The 13,816-nt window shown below is 50.9% G+C and overlaps 1 protein-coding gene across 5 annotated transcripts in view; it reads left to right on the top strand.

Moving 5' to 3' along the window:
• FHAD1 (forkhead associated phosphopeptide binding domain 1) overlaps positions 1 to 13,816 on the top strand; it is a 138,504-nt gene that overhangs the window by 103,804 nt on the left and 20,884 nt on the right. For 4 of the 5 annotated variants that reach the window (XR_003794370.1, XM_029227942.1, XM_029227943.1 and 1 more), the window contains 7 exons: positions 1,255 to 1,362; positions 3,771 to 3,944; positions 5,936 to 6,158; positions 7,682 to 7,769; positions 9,367 to 9,473; positions 11,261 to 11,420; positions 12,648 to 12,780. Coding sequence is in view for 4 of the 5 variants with exons in the window: in XM_029227942.1 (XP_029083775.1) it covers positions 1,255 to 1,362; positions 3,771 to 3,944; positions 5,936 to 6,158; positions 7,682 to 7,769; positions 9,367 to 9,473; positions 11,261 to 11,420; positions 12,648 to 12,780 (993 nt within the window). In the remaining variant the exon portion in view is untranslated. The remainder of the gene's footprint in view (positions 1 to 1,254; positions 1,363 to 3,770; positions 3,945 to 5,935; positions 6,159 to 7,681; positions 7,770 to 9,366; positions 9,474 to 11,260; positions 11,421 to 12,647; positions 12,781 to 13,816) is intronic. The other variant, XM_029227944.1, reaches the window with a different exon arrangement.

Raw genomic sequence — 13,816 nt, 5'->3', positions numbered from 1 at the left:
TTAGAGCGTGGGCAGTATCATCATTTTCATTTGTAACCTGCCAAGCGGCGCAGAATAAGAGAAGGGAGGGTGCCCTCCCGTGGGGCATGTGGCCTCTTACGTCAGGCAGGACACAGACTCGCAGGGTGGGGTCTGGACAGTCTTAGGCAGACTTGGCAGTGGGAAAATGCCAAGCCCATGCAGGGAGGAGAGTCAGAGCCCAGGTGGGGCGGGGAGGCCCGTGTGCAGAGCAGGGCAGGGGAGATGGAGGCCCAGGACGTAATGCTAGAACAGCAAGGCTGTCGGGAAGATCCTCTTTTCTCCAGGGCCACCCACCCCCAAAGTATAACAATGTCAGTAGATTTTCTTTTTACCCAATAATGCATGTTCACTAAAGAAAATTTAGAAGATACAGACCAGTGAAAAGAAGAAAATATAAATTACCATAATCTCAATTCACCCCAAATAGCCATTATTTATATTTTGGTACATAGCTTTCCAGTCTTTTGTTTATGCATATATAAATTACTTATTTCATTAAAATGTTATTCTTGCGAACTCTTATATTTGTACGGGAGGCATAACTACAAGAGTTTCAACAACTGCAAACAGAGTTTCTCGACCCTACTCTGGCTGTTTCCCTCCTGGGGCTTGTGTAGTTGAAGCTGGGCTCCAATCCCCTCTCCATCACCGTATCTGTGGGGTATATGTTCTCAGTCCCAAACTGTCCTGGGCTTCAATTTCTGGACCCAAGCCTTTGTAGGCTGGAGAGAGACCACCAGTGTCCTTTGAAGCCACAGGCGTCAGGCCTGCTGGCACAGGAGGTGTATCCCCCCACCCCCTCCCGCCCCCCATCCCTGCCCTTTGCCTCTCCTGCCCCACCTCCCAAGAAGCCAGGTACTTGCCAACAAGGGACCACACTGGTGCCGTCACCTGTCCGTTTAGTAGTTTAGTTCGTGGCTCAGCGCCAAATGCCTTGACCTGAACACTCACCAGCCTGTCACTTCCTGAACACCAGCCCAGAAATCCTGAAAGACGAATAACTCTCTCTTTTAAGGACACAACTAACCAAGACGTGACTTGCGGGTTCTCACCGTGCTGGGCACGCCACCCTTCTCACCTCTCTCTCCAGCAAGCATCCAGTCCCTTGAGCTCTCACTCCCAAACCCTGACTCACTGGTGTCAACGATTACTAATCCTGGCTTCCCCTTGCCGTTGTCACTTCCCTTCCTTTCTCGTGCACACACCCTCAAACCGCTTGTTGTTGACTTCCAGATTTCAGAGAGCAGCATCGCCTACGAGAAACACAAAGCGAAGGAGGCCATAGAGAAGGAAAAGAAAAAGGTGCAAGATCTGGAGAACCGCATAACCAAGCAGAAGGAGGTATGAGTCTCAAAGAGGAAAAGGCATGGAGGAGCCAGCATGGCTGAGCACCAGGCTCTGGGGGCAGGCGGTCTGGGTTCAAATCCTACCTCTGCCACCCCCTGGCTGTGGGACACTAGGCAGGAGTTGCCACCTCTGTGCCTTGGTTTCCCCACTTATGAAATACAGATGATCCGATAGATCAACCTCATGGAGTTGTGAGGCTTGATTGCTAACATACACAGAGACAAGCACCTGGCACTCAGTGAATGCTGCACGTTTTATTATTGTTGTTGTTATTATTATTATCTCACAGCCAGGAAGTGGAGGGGCAGAATCTGAACCCAGGACTACCTGACTCTAGGACTTCTCATAATCACCCCTCCTCTCCCTATCCTTGACCTTGGTGTAGGCTCAGCTGCCCGGGGTCACAGAGGGGACGGCAGGATATAGATGCCTGAACGTCTGATCGCCTTGGTGCTATTTCTCCACCAGAATCTGTCATCATCGCTATCATCACCTTCATAATCAAGCCACGTTTACGATGATTCCTGAGAGTAGGAGATGCAGGAGAAGCAGAAGTTGTTGCACAGGACCCTGTCTTAGGCACCTCCAAGCTGGAGGACTGATTCACCCCTCCTGGGTCCCAACAGTACAAGACACACATATACACACACACACACACACACACACACATGCAAGCCTATATCTCAAAAGTCAAGGCACGTGATAAACACACAACCTGACAATAGTGGGTTAAATTTAAATACAGGTAAATACAATTTCAAAGGATTTTCAAGACCAGATGGGGCTGGGACTTCCACGGTGGTCCAATGGTTAAGAATCTGCCTTCCAATGCAGGGAACGCGGGTTCGATCCCTGGTCGGGGAACTAAGAGCCCACATGCCGCAGGGCAACTAGGCCTGCACGCGCTACAGCCCACGCGCCACAACTAGAGAGGAGCTCGCACGCTGTCGCGAAGAGCCCTCTCACTGCAACGAAAGATCCCGCATGCCGCAACAAGGATCCGATGCAGCCAAATACATAAATAAATAGACCAGATGGGACTAAACAGATCTTCAAGTCTATTCACATCGATCTTAGATCGTTTTCTTCAAAGAAAGGTTCCTAAATATTACCATACATAGAATCACTGGGGGGTTATTTTTTTCTTCTTCTTCTTTTTCTTTCTTTTTTCTTTTTCTTTATTTGGCTGCGCCGCACAGCACACGGGATCTTAGTTCCCCAACCAGGGATCAAACCCATGCTCCTTGCAGTGGAAGCATGGAGTCTTAACCACCAGACCGCCAGAGAAGTCCCCTGGGGGGGTTGTTTTGGATTAAATAATGTTCATGAAAAGGCTACATGCAGTATGATTCCGACTATATGACGTTCTGGAAAAGGCAAAACTATGGCGACAGTTAAAAGATCAGGGATTAAAAAAAAAAAAAAAAAGATCAAGGATTGGTTAGGGGAGTGGTGGTGAACAGACGGAATACGTAGGGTTTTTAGGGCAGTAAAACTATTCTGTGTGATACTATAATGGTAGACACATGTCATTGTACATTTGTCCAAACCCACAGAATGTGCAACACCAAGAGTGAACCCTAACGTAAACTATGGACTTTGGGTGATAATGATGTGTGGAGGCAGGTTCATCAGTGTAAGAAATGTACCAGTCCGGTGGGGATGTTGACAGTGGAGGAGTCTGTGCATGTGATGGGGGCAGGAGTTCATGGAAACGCTGTACTTTCTGCTCAGTTTTACTGTGAACCTAAAACTGCTCTAAAGAATGAAGTCAAATAAATAAATAAAGTGCGTCCAGCCCCAGCACAGTGCCTGTCACGAAGCCCACATTCCACAGTGCTGGAGAATGGACCCAAGGAGGAGAGTAGAATTTCGACAAAGATCGGAAGAATGGGTCCCGGGAGGAGGGAGAAGGTGTTGAGGACATGGCGACCAGAGTCCAATCTTGCCGGGGCCCCACGGGACGAGGGGAGGTCACCCCAGGGCCGAAGCCACAGAGCAAGATGGAGGAGTGTCCTGGAGGCAGGTCCTGTGACGAAGGGGTGAAGGAACTTGGCACATTTATCCTGGAAAATAGATTTAGGGAGAGACATGACAGCCCTCCTCAAATATTTAAAGGGCTGTCTCATAAAAGAGAAATAAAACTTGTTCGATGAGCTCCAGGTGACAGAACTGAGCTCAGAGACCAGAAATCTCAAGTAGACAGATCTCAGCTGCATATAAAAAAAGAGTTCTGTAATCATTGGAACCTTCCAGAGAAAACATGGACTTTGGACTTTAAAAGGATCAACAGAACAATACCAGAACAGAGGTCACCTCCTCTCTGAAAACAGGGGAGGGAGAGGCTAGGGTGGATATTTATACCTGAATTTCTGTTCATTTGATGTTTGCTATTTGTCTAGGAAATAGATTTAAAAATGCAAAAAGAAGACATTTTAAATGATAAATTAAATGATGCATTGGCCATGGTAGAAAAGACTCAGAAAACAAAGACGGCTGAAAGTCTAAAAGCAGAGAGCCTCACCATGAAATTAAGTGAAACATTAGCTGAACTGGAAACTGCTAAGACGAAAATGGTAAGTCAGTGCCTTCTGGGGATGGGAGAATTTTCCCTTCAATGCGCGATCACGATGCCATGAGGATGCGTGGTTTAGACCAGGGGTTCTCAGCCTCTACACTGTTGATGTTCTGGGTGGGGTAACTCTTTCTCATGTCCTGTGCATTATAGGATGTGTAGCAGCATCCCTGGTCTGTACCCACGAGATGCCAGTGGCACCCTTCCCCCAGTTGTGACAACCAAAAATGTCTTCCAACTTTGCCAAATGTCTCTGGCAGGGTAAAATCACCCTCTGCTGAGAAGCATTAGTTTAGTATAAAAAGTAAACAGAAGCTATGATGACACCCTCTGTCCAGGGTCTTCTAAGATGTTGTAATTCAGGGTCTTCACAGGATCAGGCTGAAGCACTGAGCAGCCCCAGAATTTAGGGATCAGTGACTATTCCTCAGACGTTAAGATAATGTTTTCCAATTTCATCTCAGCATTCAAGGCCCTCCACCATCAGGGCTCAATATTGCACCCACCTGTCCTTCATACATTGAACAGACAGGTCTGTAGACAAGGAGTCGATGAGGATTGACCTGGCAGAAGTGCACAGAGTGAACCTGAGTGGGAGCGGACTTGGAGACACCGGCTCGGGGTGCGGCACGTTGTTGCTGCAGTCCTGAGTCACAGGACCTGGACACTCGGGGCAGCAGAGCAGGGGAAGGAAGGAGTCGCTCTGGAGAGAGTGAGCAGAAAAATGGCAAGACTCGACAACTGATTGACAGGACAGGAGCACTGAGAAGAAGAAGGAACCAAAGGAGGCGGGCGAGCTTGGAGCCAGGGCACCGGGCGGGCTGATGGCACACGGTGGAGATGCGGGGAAGATGGGGGTCGGGGTTTGTGTGTGTGGGGGGGGGGCTCTTGGGGGGGGGGGGCTGTCTTCTGGAGAAGGTGAAGAATTCAGACTGAGACGAGGGTGGGGTACCAAGTTCAAAAGTTGCCCAAACTTTTGGCAGGGCAAAAAAATAGATTTGGGGCAGGAAGCAAGACATGGGAACAAAATTTGGAAGACAGCCTTGGAGGAGTGATTGTTGAGAGAGCAGGCACGTGTGAGCATCTCAGGCAGGGAATTTACGCATCTGGAGAAGATCAGAGGCTCAACGTGTTAAGGGAATCAGGAGGAGGATGACGTCGTCCAGGTAGCAGGAGAATGATGTCATCCCGAGAGGGGAGGAAGGTGGGGGGCGGTCAAGGGAAAAGTTCTGACTCACCATCAGGGGACCACTGATCATTTTTGGGTTTTTTTGTTTGTTTGTTTTTGCGGTACGCGGGTCTGTCACTGTTGTGGCCTCTCCCGTTGCGGAGCACAGGCTCCGGACGCACAGGCTCAGCGGCCATGGCTCACGGGCCCAGCCGCTCCATGGCATGTGGGATCCTCCTAGACCGGGGCACGAACCCGTGTCCCCTGCATTGGCAGGCGGACTCTCAACCACTGCGCCACCGGGGAAGCCCCATTTTTGTCTTTAAGAACTACAAATTCATTCACTTTTCTCTTATAAAATTGTTCACTCATTAATTCAACCCACACTTACTGAGCATCTGGGTCTAGATGCTGTGGCAGGGATCTAGACACTGATGCTGTGGGCATATTGGTAAATAAGAAAGGGTAAGTTTCTGCTCTCATGGAGCTTACATTCCAGTGGGAGCAAGAAATAAAGACATGAGATCATTCAGATGGTGATAAGTGCCTCAGGGGAAATAAAACAGGGTCATGTCTCCTTCAGATAGGCAGTCAGGGAGGGCCTCTCTGAGGAGGTGACATTGGAGCTGAGGCCTGTCACATGAGGCGTCAGCCATGCGAGGAGCTGGGGGAAGATTGTACCGTGCAGAGGGAACAGCACATGCAAAGGTCCTGGGGCGGGGCGGAGCTTGGTGCTGGTGGGTGCAGGGGGCCCATGTTGATATTGCTGTTATCGTCCTCTTATCCAGCTCCCAAGATCATGTTAACCACGTCTGTTTTCCCAGATCATGATGGAGGAGCGGATGCAGCTGCAGCAGCTCACAGTAAGGGCCCTCCAAGAAGAACAGGAATCTCAGAAGCACGGATTTGAAAAACAGATCATGGAATACAAGGACCAAATCAAACAGCACACCCAGACGATTGTGAGTCTTGAAGAAAGACTCCAGAAAGTGACCGAACACCGTAAAAAAATAGGAGAGATTGCAACGTTGAAGGACAATGACCGAGGTTGGTCCAGAGAGACGCCGAGGAAATCTTAGTGTTCAGGGCAGGTTCTGATGACCCTGTGGGTCCCCCTAGGCTGATGCAGAAGAAAAGTCTGCGCCTCATTTAAAAGCTCCTCTATTGTCTGGAGGCCTTTTCTTCTTGTTACACAGCAAGGTTAGGCGCCCTCAAGGCCCAGGTTCAACAGAAGTAACAGCAATGAGCAGGGACAGCCTTTGTGCCGAGCCGGTCAGCCAGCGAGGGGCACAGGCTGCCGGGGCTGTTAGGGGGTGTCAGAGCAGCACAACGGGAATCATCTTTTCCGTGTGGAAACATCCCGTGCAGGGGCCTTTCAAAGGCATCTCTCTGCCATCAGCAATTTGCAACTTTGTCTAATGCACTTTTATAACCAGCTGGGGTTTATCCCTTTAAAAAAAAAAAAAAAAAAGAGGCTGAAGAAAGAACTCAAGAGTTGTGAGCACTTATTCGCCCTGAATGACCAAGGTGATGCGTAAAACTAAAGACAGTGAGCTCTTGGAAAAGAATTCTGGAAGTAGAGGCCTCGGGCCAGGGTTTCTCATCCTTGGCACTAGTATTGCCATTTGGGCTGGAGGGCTCTTGGTTGGGGGCCGTCCTGTGCACTTAGGGTGCTGAGCAGCCTCCCCGGCCTCTGCCCACCGGATGCCAGTGGCCCCCACCCCCACCCCAGTGCGACAACCAAAAATGTCTCCAGACGTGGCCAAACGTCCCCTTCAGGGTAAACTCCCCACTGGTTGAGAACCGTGGTCCTAGTCTAAGCCACTTGACAAGCTGTCAGGGCTCACCTCATGGATTCATTCACTCAGCATGCATAACTGATCATCTATTATGTCCCAAGCTCATTCTAGGCACTGGGGGTTCAGCAATGGACAGGCCAGGCAGCTAGCCAAATCACTGCCCTGACAGGGGACCCAGGATGGACAGGGCACCACGGCACGGGCACGGGGCGGGACTCAGTCTCCCAGCCCAAGTCCAGGTCGGAGGGAGGATGTTTCAGCTGGGACCCGAGAGCGACTACATCTTTGTCACCCCACTCTTAGATCCATGCCTGCCATCAAGCAGATGCTCCCTACGCATCTGTCGAACGAATAAATGAGTGGGTGAACTGAGGGTGAGGGCGGAAACTGGAAGGCGTGGGCTGACGAGTAAGTGGGAGGTGAGGACAGGACGAGACTCTTGTCTGAGCGGAGAGCAGGAAATAGGGCAGGAGGTGCGACCCAGGAGTTAAGGCTCCGCCCCTCCTGCGCCCATCTCCTCGTCTGTCAGTGGAGTCAGTGATCCCTGCCTTAGAGAGTAGCTGGGAAGATTTCACGAGCTCATACGTGGTGCGGCGGGAGGCGGCAGCCTGTGACACGGAACACACGTTGGTTCCCATTAGGTGGAGAGGGCTGGGGGCATAGGGAAGCTTTGTAAGTTGAGAAAGCCATAGGTGTGTTGATAAGCAAAGGGGAAGGAAGACATCCGTTGTGTAAGGACTGTGGTGACGCTGGCCTGTCCCTCTGATTCAGCCCAGGAGGGGGGAACACAGCAAGACACTGTGGCAGCACCTCCGGTGGAGAGCTCCGCCAAAGACGCAGTGTGTGTTCAACACCTGATGTGAGTACCCGACCGGACCCCTGCTTCTGGCCACGTCGTCAGAGTCTGCAACAAGGAGTTGAGTCTGGGCTATTCTTGCTGCTATTTGAGATTTTCGATCCCTTTAGTTTCTCGATCATGTTCAAATTCCAACTCAACACTCTCCAGGTGTGTGGCCCCGGGCAGGTCACGTCACCTCCTGTGCCTCGGCTTCCCTGCTGGTGAGATGAGGTACATGAATGCCAGCTAATGCTATGATTGGCTCCTTTTTCCAAGTACCTGCTCGAGGCAAGCGCATTCCTGGGTATTATAAGCGGGTTTCAAACACCACTTGGTTGAGTGGGTCCTGCAGATGGTTAAAAGTTAAGAGGTTGGACTAAACGACCTTGAAGCTCCCTCCCAACCCAAAAGTCCATACCTGGAGCCACAAAGAGCTGACAGTTTCCAGAGAAACAAAATCCATGAATGGGAAAGATCCTGAAAGCCACTGACAAGCAGTGTACAAACAGTAGGCAGGAATGTGATGCAGAGAAAGGATTCAGAAAGTTTCTCGAAAAAGACAAGCCACCAGCCTGAGCCCTGCGCCACATACCAGTTACCAAAGTCTAATGTCCCAGGGGTTTTACCTCAAGAGGGCAAAGATACTCAGATACTCAGCCTCCATGTTCTGAAAAGTTCCTAACTGACTCCTCCTGGTAGAAAGAGCTCTCTCTAAAGACAGCAGTAGCCACGACCTGGAGAAGAATCAGCATCACGTTACTCTTCTCTGGTCCACTTCCTTAGCTGTGGACACCCTTGAGGCAGAGTTTCATCCTCAAGTTGGAAGAGTTATAGCCAAGGAGTAGAGAGAGAGACAGATAGACAGACACGCACACACAGCACGCGTCTCTCAGGGCTGGGGTGTCTCACCCTTGCTCATAACCCCCCTCAAGGCACCTCTCCCGCTGTCACGCTGGGCCCCTTCCCACGGAACACTGCTTCCCTGTCAGCCACCCTGATCGTCATGGTGCCAAAGACGTCCTGCCCTCTGGGGCGTGGGGCCAAAGAGCTGCCCTCATCCCACCCTCCCTGTGTCCCCCTTGATTTTCTGGGCCCCAGGGCCCACACTTCTGCAAAGGGTCCCATGAGCACCACTCACTCACGTGGCACCACGTCTCTCCATCAGGAATTAAAAGAAGCTGGTGAGAGAACAGAAGCCATACCGTCCTCTTCTCTCTCCTCTTCCTCGTCCTCAAAGAATCCCTGAACCCACAAAAAAATAGTCTTCCTTCCTCTTTGCACCAAAGATCAAAAGCCCACAAGAGCATTGGTTCACGCTGACAGACGCTTGAGCAGCAAGAGGTTTCAACTTCACACTAGTCGTATCTCAACCTCAGAGCGAACCCGGCCGGGATCCTTTGTTCTGTCTCCACGTATTTCTTTGTAATGAAGGTGGATCAAAATGGATTTTTGTTTTGAGAATTTTTAAAGAGTGTGCTTATCGCCCTTGCTAGGACAGGCATCCCATGGACCATCATTGATTGGGGATCACTTTGCCTTTGTACTTGGCCCCTTCCAGGCACTCAAGACACCAGGGAGATTGAGTTGAACTGACTTGGTCTGTTTCTGTGAATTTCAGAGAGGACTTATTGACTGCTCAGAAGGAAATCCTGTCTCAGCAGGAGATCATCACGGGGTTAAGGAAGAACCTCACTGAAGCCCATAGCCAAATGTCAGATTTGAGAGGTGTGTACAGTTGCCCACGTCCCTTGATTTCCTGACCCACTTCAAGACAGGAAAGAAACGTGTCTGAAGGGTTGGAAAGCTGGGCATTCAAACTCCCACTCAACCTGACTTCCTGGGCCGTCACAGTACTTTTAGCTCAGGGTCAGCAAGAGCTGTATCCTGGGTATTGAACTGATTCCTTTTGACATGGGGCTACAGGGAACATTCTCAGATGGCTCTGGACCTCTGTGTGGAAACGCAACTTTCTTTTTCGGAGAGAATCTCCGATGACCACAGAGGATTTGTCTCTGGGGGCAAAGGCTTGGGGGTCAACCGTGGGCGCCCCGGGCAGGCCAGCCGGCACAAGTCCTAGCACCCAACAGCTTAGGGAACTCAAGTAAGGTGTCTCCCGGGCCTCTCCTTCCTCTAATGCAAAAACACCTGCAGCACGTCTGCCTTCCGGGGCTGATTTGGACATCAGAGGCCACTAGAATAGGGGCGAAACAGCTACGAGGTCTGCTCTCTTCTGGACGGACACAAGTCTGACTGAATATTCCTACTTGACCCTTCTTCTCCCCAGACTTTTATTTTTGCCTCTCTTCTTCTTGCTTCTTAGAGCTGTCTTCTTTTCCCATCCCTAGCTTCCATCCAGCCAAAGGGCAGGAGTCGGGGGGGTGTAACTAGGTTTGGGGAGGTGGAGGGAGGGTGAGGAGCACTCCTCTCGTCCCCATCTCAAATCCGTGCACCCCAGACCTTCAGTGGTGTTTGCCCCTGTGTCTGGACCAGCTGATGCCCCCAAGGCTTTTATGGCAGGATTTCTCAAAGAGTGATTTTTCCATACCAAGTTATCAGAACACGTGGGAGAGAGGCTACAGTGTCCAGTTCTAGAATGGGGAGGCGCTGGACCCGGTTCTGGATCTGCTGTTTATTAGTTGAGCGACTTTAGGCAAGTCCCCTGACCTCTGTGAACCTCAGTTTCTGCACCTGTGACATGGGGGTGTTACTAGGAACTGCCTTGTAGTGTTGCTTTGAAGACTCAAGGCAGTGTTGGTGTCTTTTTTCTGGCCCTGCGACATGTGGGATCTTAGTTCCCCGACCAGGGATCAGACCCTCGCCCTCTGCGCTGGAAGCGCAGAGTCTTAACGGCTGGACCGCCAGGGAAATCCCAGTGTAGGTGTCTTACTTTGGGTTTTCCCACAAGAAGACCCCCAAGACCAGAATTCCACTGCAGGTGGTTTATTTGAGAGATGATCCCAGGGAAGACAGCAGTGGAAGTGAAGTAAGACAGGAGGGGGAAGAAAGCAGATAACGGCTGTGCTGGTCGGTCAGTGGGCACAGTGGGGGACCGAGGTTACTACTGCAGTGTGGTCGCAGGGGTGCCACCTGGGGGGGGAGGGAGCTGGGCTGTGTACCCCAGCCTGTCTCCACCGGTCCGTGGTTGGAGGCTGTTGCCTCTGGCAGGCTCATGAGCAGAGCAGTCTCCAGAGGCCTCAGAACGCCGTAGGAAACATGCAGAGCAGGCAGCCGAAGGTGCCCTAGAATATGCCACAGGCTCACAGGTCCTGACAGCTGGGGCCGGGCAGGCGCCTCGCGGGCTGCCTCCTGGCGCCAGCACTCACTGAAAGGTAATGCCGTTTTGCTGTTTTGGGGGGGAAGACGCACGCAGACCTCCTGGCCGTTACTGAAGCCCCCAGAGCATCCCTGGAGGGTGGACCGCCTCATGGCTCTTAGAGGCCTGGCAGAGCTGCTGTGGCGCTCACAGAGACCTGGGGCGGGAGACCCCTAACCAGCTTCCACATCACTCCCAGGGGAGCTTAACGAGAAGCAGAAGATGGAGCTGGAGCGGAATGTGGCGCTGGTCCAGCAACAAAGCAGCGAGCTGAGTGTGCTCAAGGAAAAGATGGCACAGGTGAGCAGCCTGCTGGAGAAGAAGGACAAGGAGCTAGAGGCCCTCAAGCAGGCACTCAGGTGGGTAGGAAGGTCTGCACGGCGGGTGTGTGGAGCCCAGGCACACCCAAGTGCCCAGGGAGCCTGGCACAGAGAGGCAGAGCAGGGGGCGGTGGGGGGGGGGCGGTGCTCAGTCAACGCTGGTTGAAGAGTTGAATGAATGAGTAGATGAATGAATTTTCATTTACATTTCATTGCTTTACAACCTCATCATTTAAAACAAAGCTTTGCTCAGTTCTGTGCATCTAGACATTCCTGCCCAATATTCCAGATGAATCTCAGCTTAAATGCCACTTCCTCCAGGAAGCCCTCCATCATTCGCTGTCACGAAACATAGCCAAGGGCTCCTGCTCTGCCTGGGGTCCATCAGCTCCTTCATGCCACTTGAGCGAACCCTTCTCACACAGCCAGGCTGCTCCCACCTGCTGATTGTCTGCCTTCCCCATGAGAACCCCTGTGTAGACTCTATTGACTCCCCAGCATTCACACGGTGCCTGGCATATAAAGGAACGTAGTAAATATTGACTGTACAAAGGTATAGACTGGAGGTGTCAGAGGTCAGCTTAAACTAAATATATTGTTGTTGTCCCACGGATTCGTCTCAAAAATACATGTGAGTTTGCATTTCCATCTATAGTGTATCCATATTTTGACATAAGATTAATGTTTTTCCCAAGGAAGTTTGCGTAGAATTGATATCTCATGTATACTCTGTAGCTTCATGTGCTCCGTGGTTCATGGCCAAGGCAGATTCACATAGTGGTTAAAAGAATAGGCCCCAGACCCAGGCTGCATGGATTCGAGGCCAGGCGCCTTCACCTACAAGCTCCACGACCACAGGCAAATTGCTATATGTCTCTCTCCTTGTCTGTAAAACGGGGCAAGCAGAGTCCCCACCTCATGGGACTTCTATGAGAAATAGAAGGGTTGACAAATAGTAAGTGTTAGAAACAGCAGACACACAGTAAATACCCGCCATGAATGTCACAGCAGTGTCCCGCAGACCCAATGCAGGAAGCAAGGATGGGTAGGGGCCTGCCTGTCTGGTCACTATAGCCTTAAGTCCCCCGAAGCTCATTTCCCTAGAAATCTTCGGGCAGTAGACTTGAAGGCTCAAAGATTTTGGTTCCCTGTAAAAATGGGAGTCCCTTTTCCAATTCTGTTCATGGGTACAAAGGTAATTCACGGTTCCCGGAATTCATGCTGCCAACGACTCTGCTGCCCAGTGTCTCATCTTCTCTGCCCTAGGGCCTCCCAAGAGAAACACAGACTCCAGCTGCACAAGGAGAAGGAACAGAAGCCCAGGAACACAACCCAGATGTGTGACATCTCGGTGCAGATAGAACCAATCCACACCGATATTTTCTTAAGCAGCCAGGAAGTGAGTGCCTGCCCTGTCCCTGGGCAGCTAGAAAGACAAGCTAAGAAAGAGCCCAGCAGTGGCTTTCTTTGTGCTTATTTTTTCTCTTTTTTTTTAACAGGGTGATGTGAGGTTCCAGTTTGAATGAGAAGGCATAGCTGGGGAAGGGCGGTCCAGGCAGGGTAATTGCCACTACAAAGGCCCTGAGGCAGAAATATGTTTCAGGAGGAATATATGTGGGAAGGAGGGCAGTTTGGGATCTAGGAGAACTTTTATTATTATTGTGTGTGTGTGTGTGTGTGTGTGTGTGTGTGTGTGTGCGCGGCTGTGTTGGGTCTTCGCTGCTGCACGCGGGCTTTCTCTAGTTGCGGCGAATGGGGGCTACTCTTCGTTGTGGTGCACAGGCTTCTCATTGCTGTAGCTTCTCTTGTCGCGGAGCACGGGCTCTAGGCGCACGGGTTTCAGTAGTTGCGGCACGCAGGCTCAGTAGTTGTGGCTCGCAGGCTCTAGACTGCAGGCCCAGTAGTTGTGGCGCACGGGCTTAGTTGCTCCACGGCATGTGGGATCTTCTCGGACCAGGGATCAAACCTGTGTCCCCTGCATTGGCAGGCGGATTCTTAACCACTGAGCCACCAGGGAAGCCCCTTTCTTTGCTTTTGTAAACATCTTCATTTTAAGTTCCAAAAATATTACTTGCTTATGTGAAATGTATGTGATCAGCAGCTTGGCACGTGTGCCATCAGACCTTTTCCTCACAGAAACCACCACGTGCTCATACAGTCAGGATTGTGCAGTGGCTGAAGGTCAGGCTTGGATTCGATTCCAATCTTGAGTCCTCCACTCAGAAACCCTGTGACCTCAAGGATGCACCTGAGTACCAATCCCCTCATCTGGGAAGTGGGAGTAATACCAGTCACCACCCCCCCCATGGGGTTGTTGAGAAATGAATTTATACACACAAAACACGCGCAAACTTACATATACATATATTTATTTAATAGGGTTTTTTTCAAAACATGGTATCAAGCCGCATATATTCTGCAACTATTTTTTTCTC

Source organism: Monodon monoceros, unplaced genomic scaffold (genome assembly GCF_005190385.1).
Source record: "Monodon monoceros isolate NGI ecotype Baffin Bay Population unplaced genomic scaffold, NGI_Narwhal_1 Super_Scaffold_18, whole genome shotgun sequence".
NCBI classification, from domain to species: domain Eukaryota; kingdom Metazoa; phylum Chordata; class Mammalia; order Artiodactyla; family Monodontidae; genus Monodon; species Monodon monoceros.
Note: the sequence above shows the minus strand (reverse complement) of the source record. Positions and strands in the feature narration are given on the sequence as shown.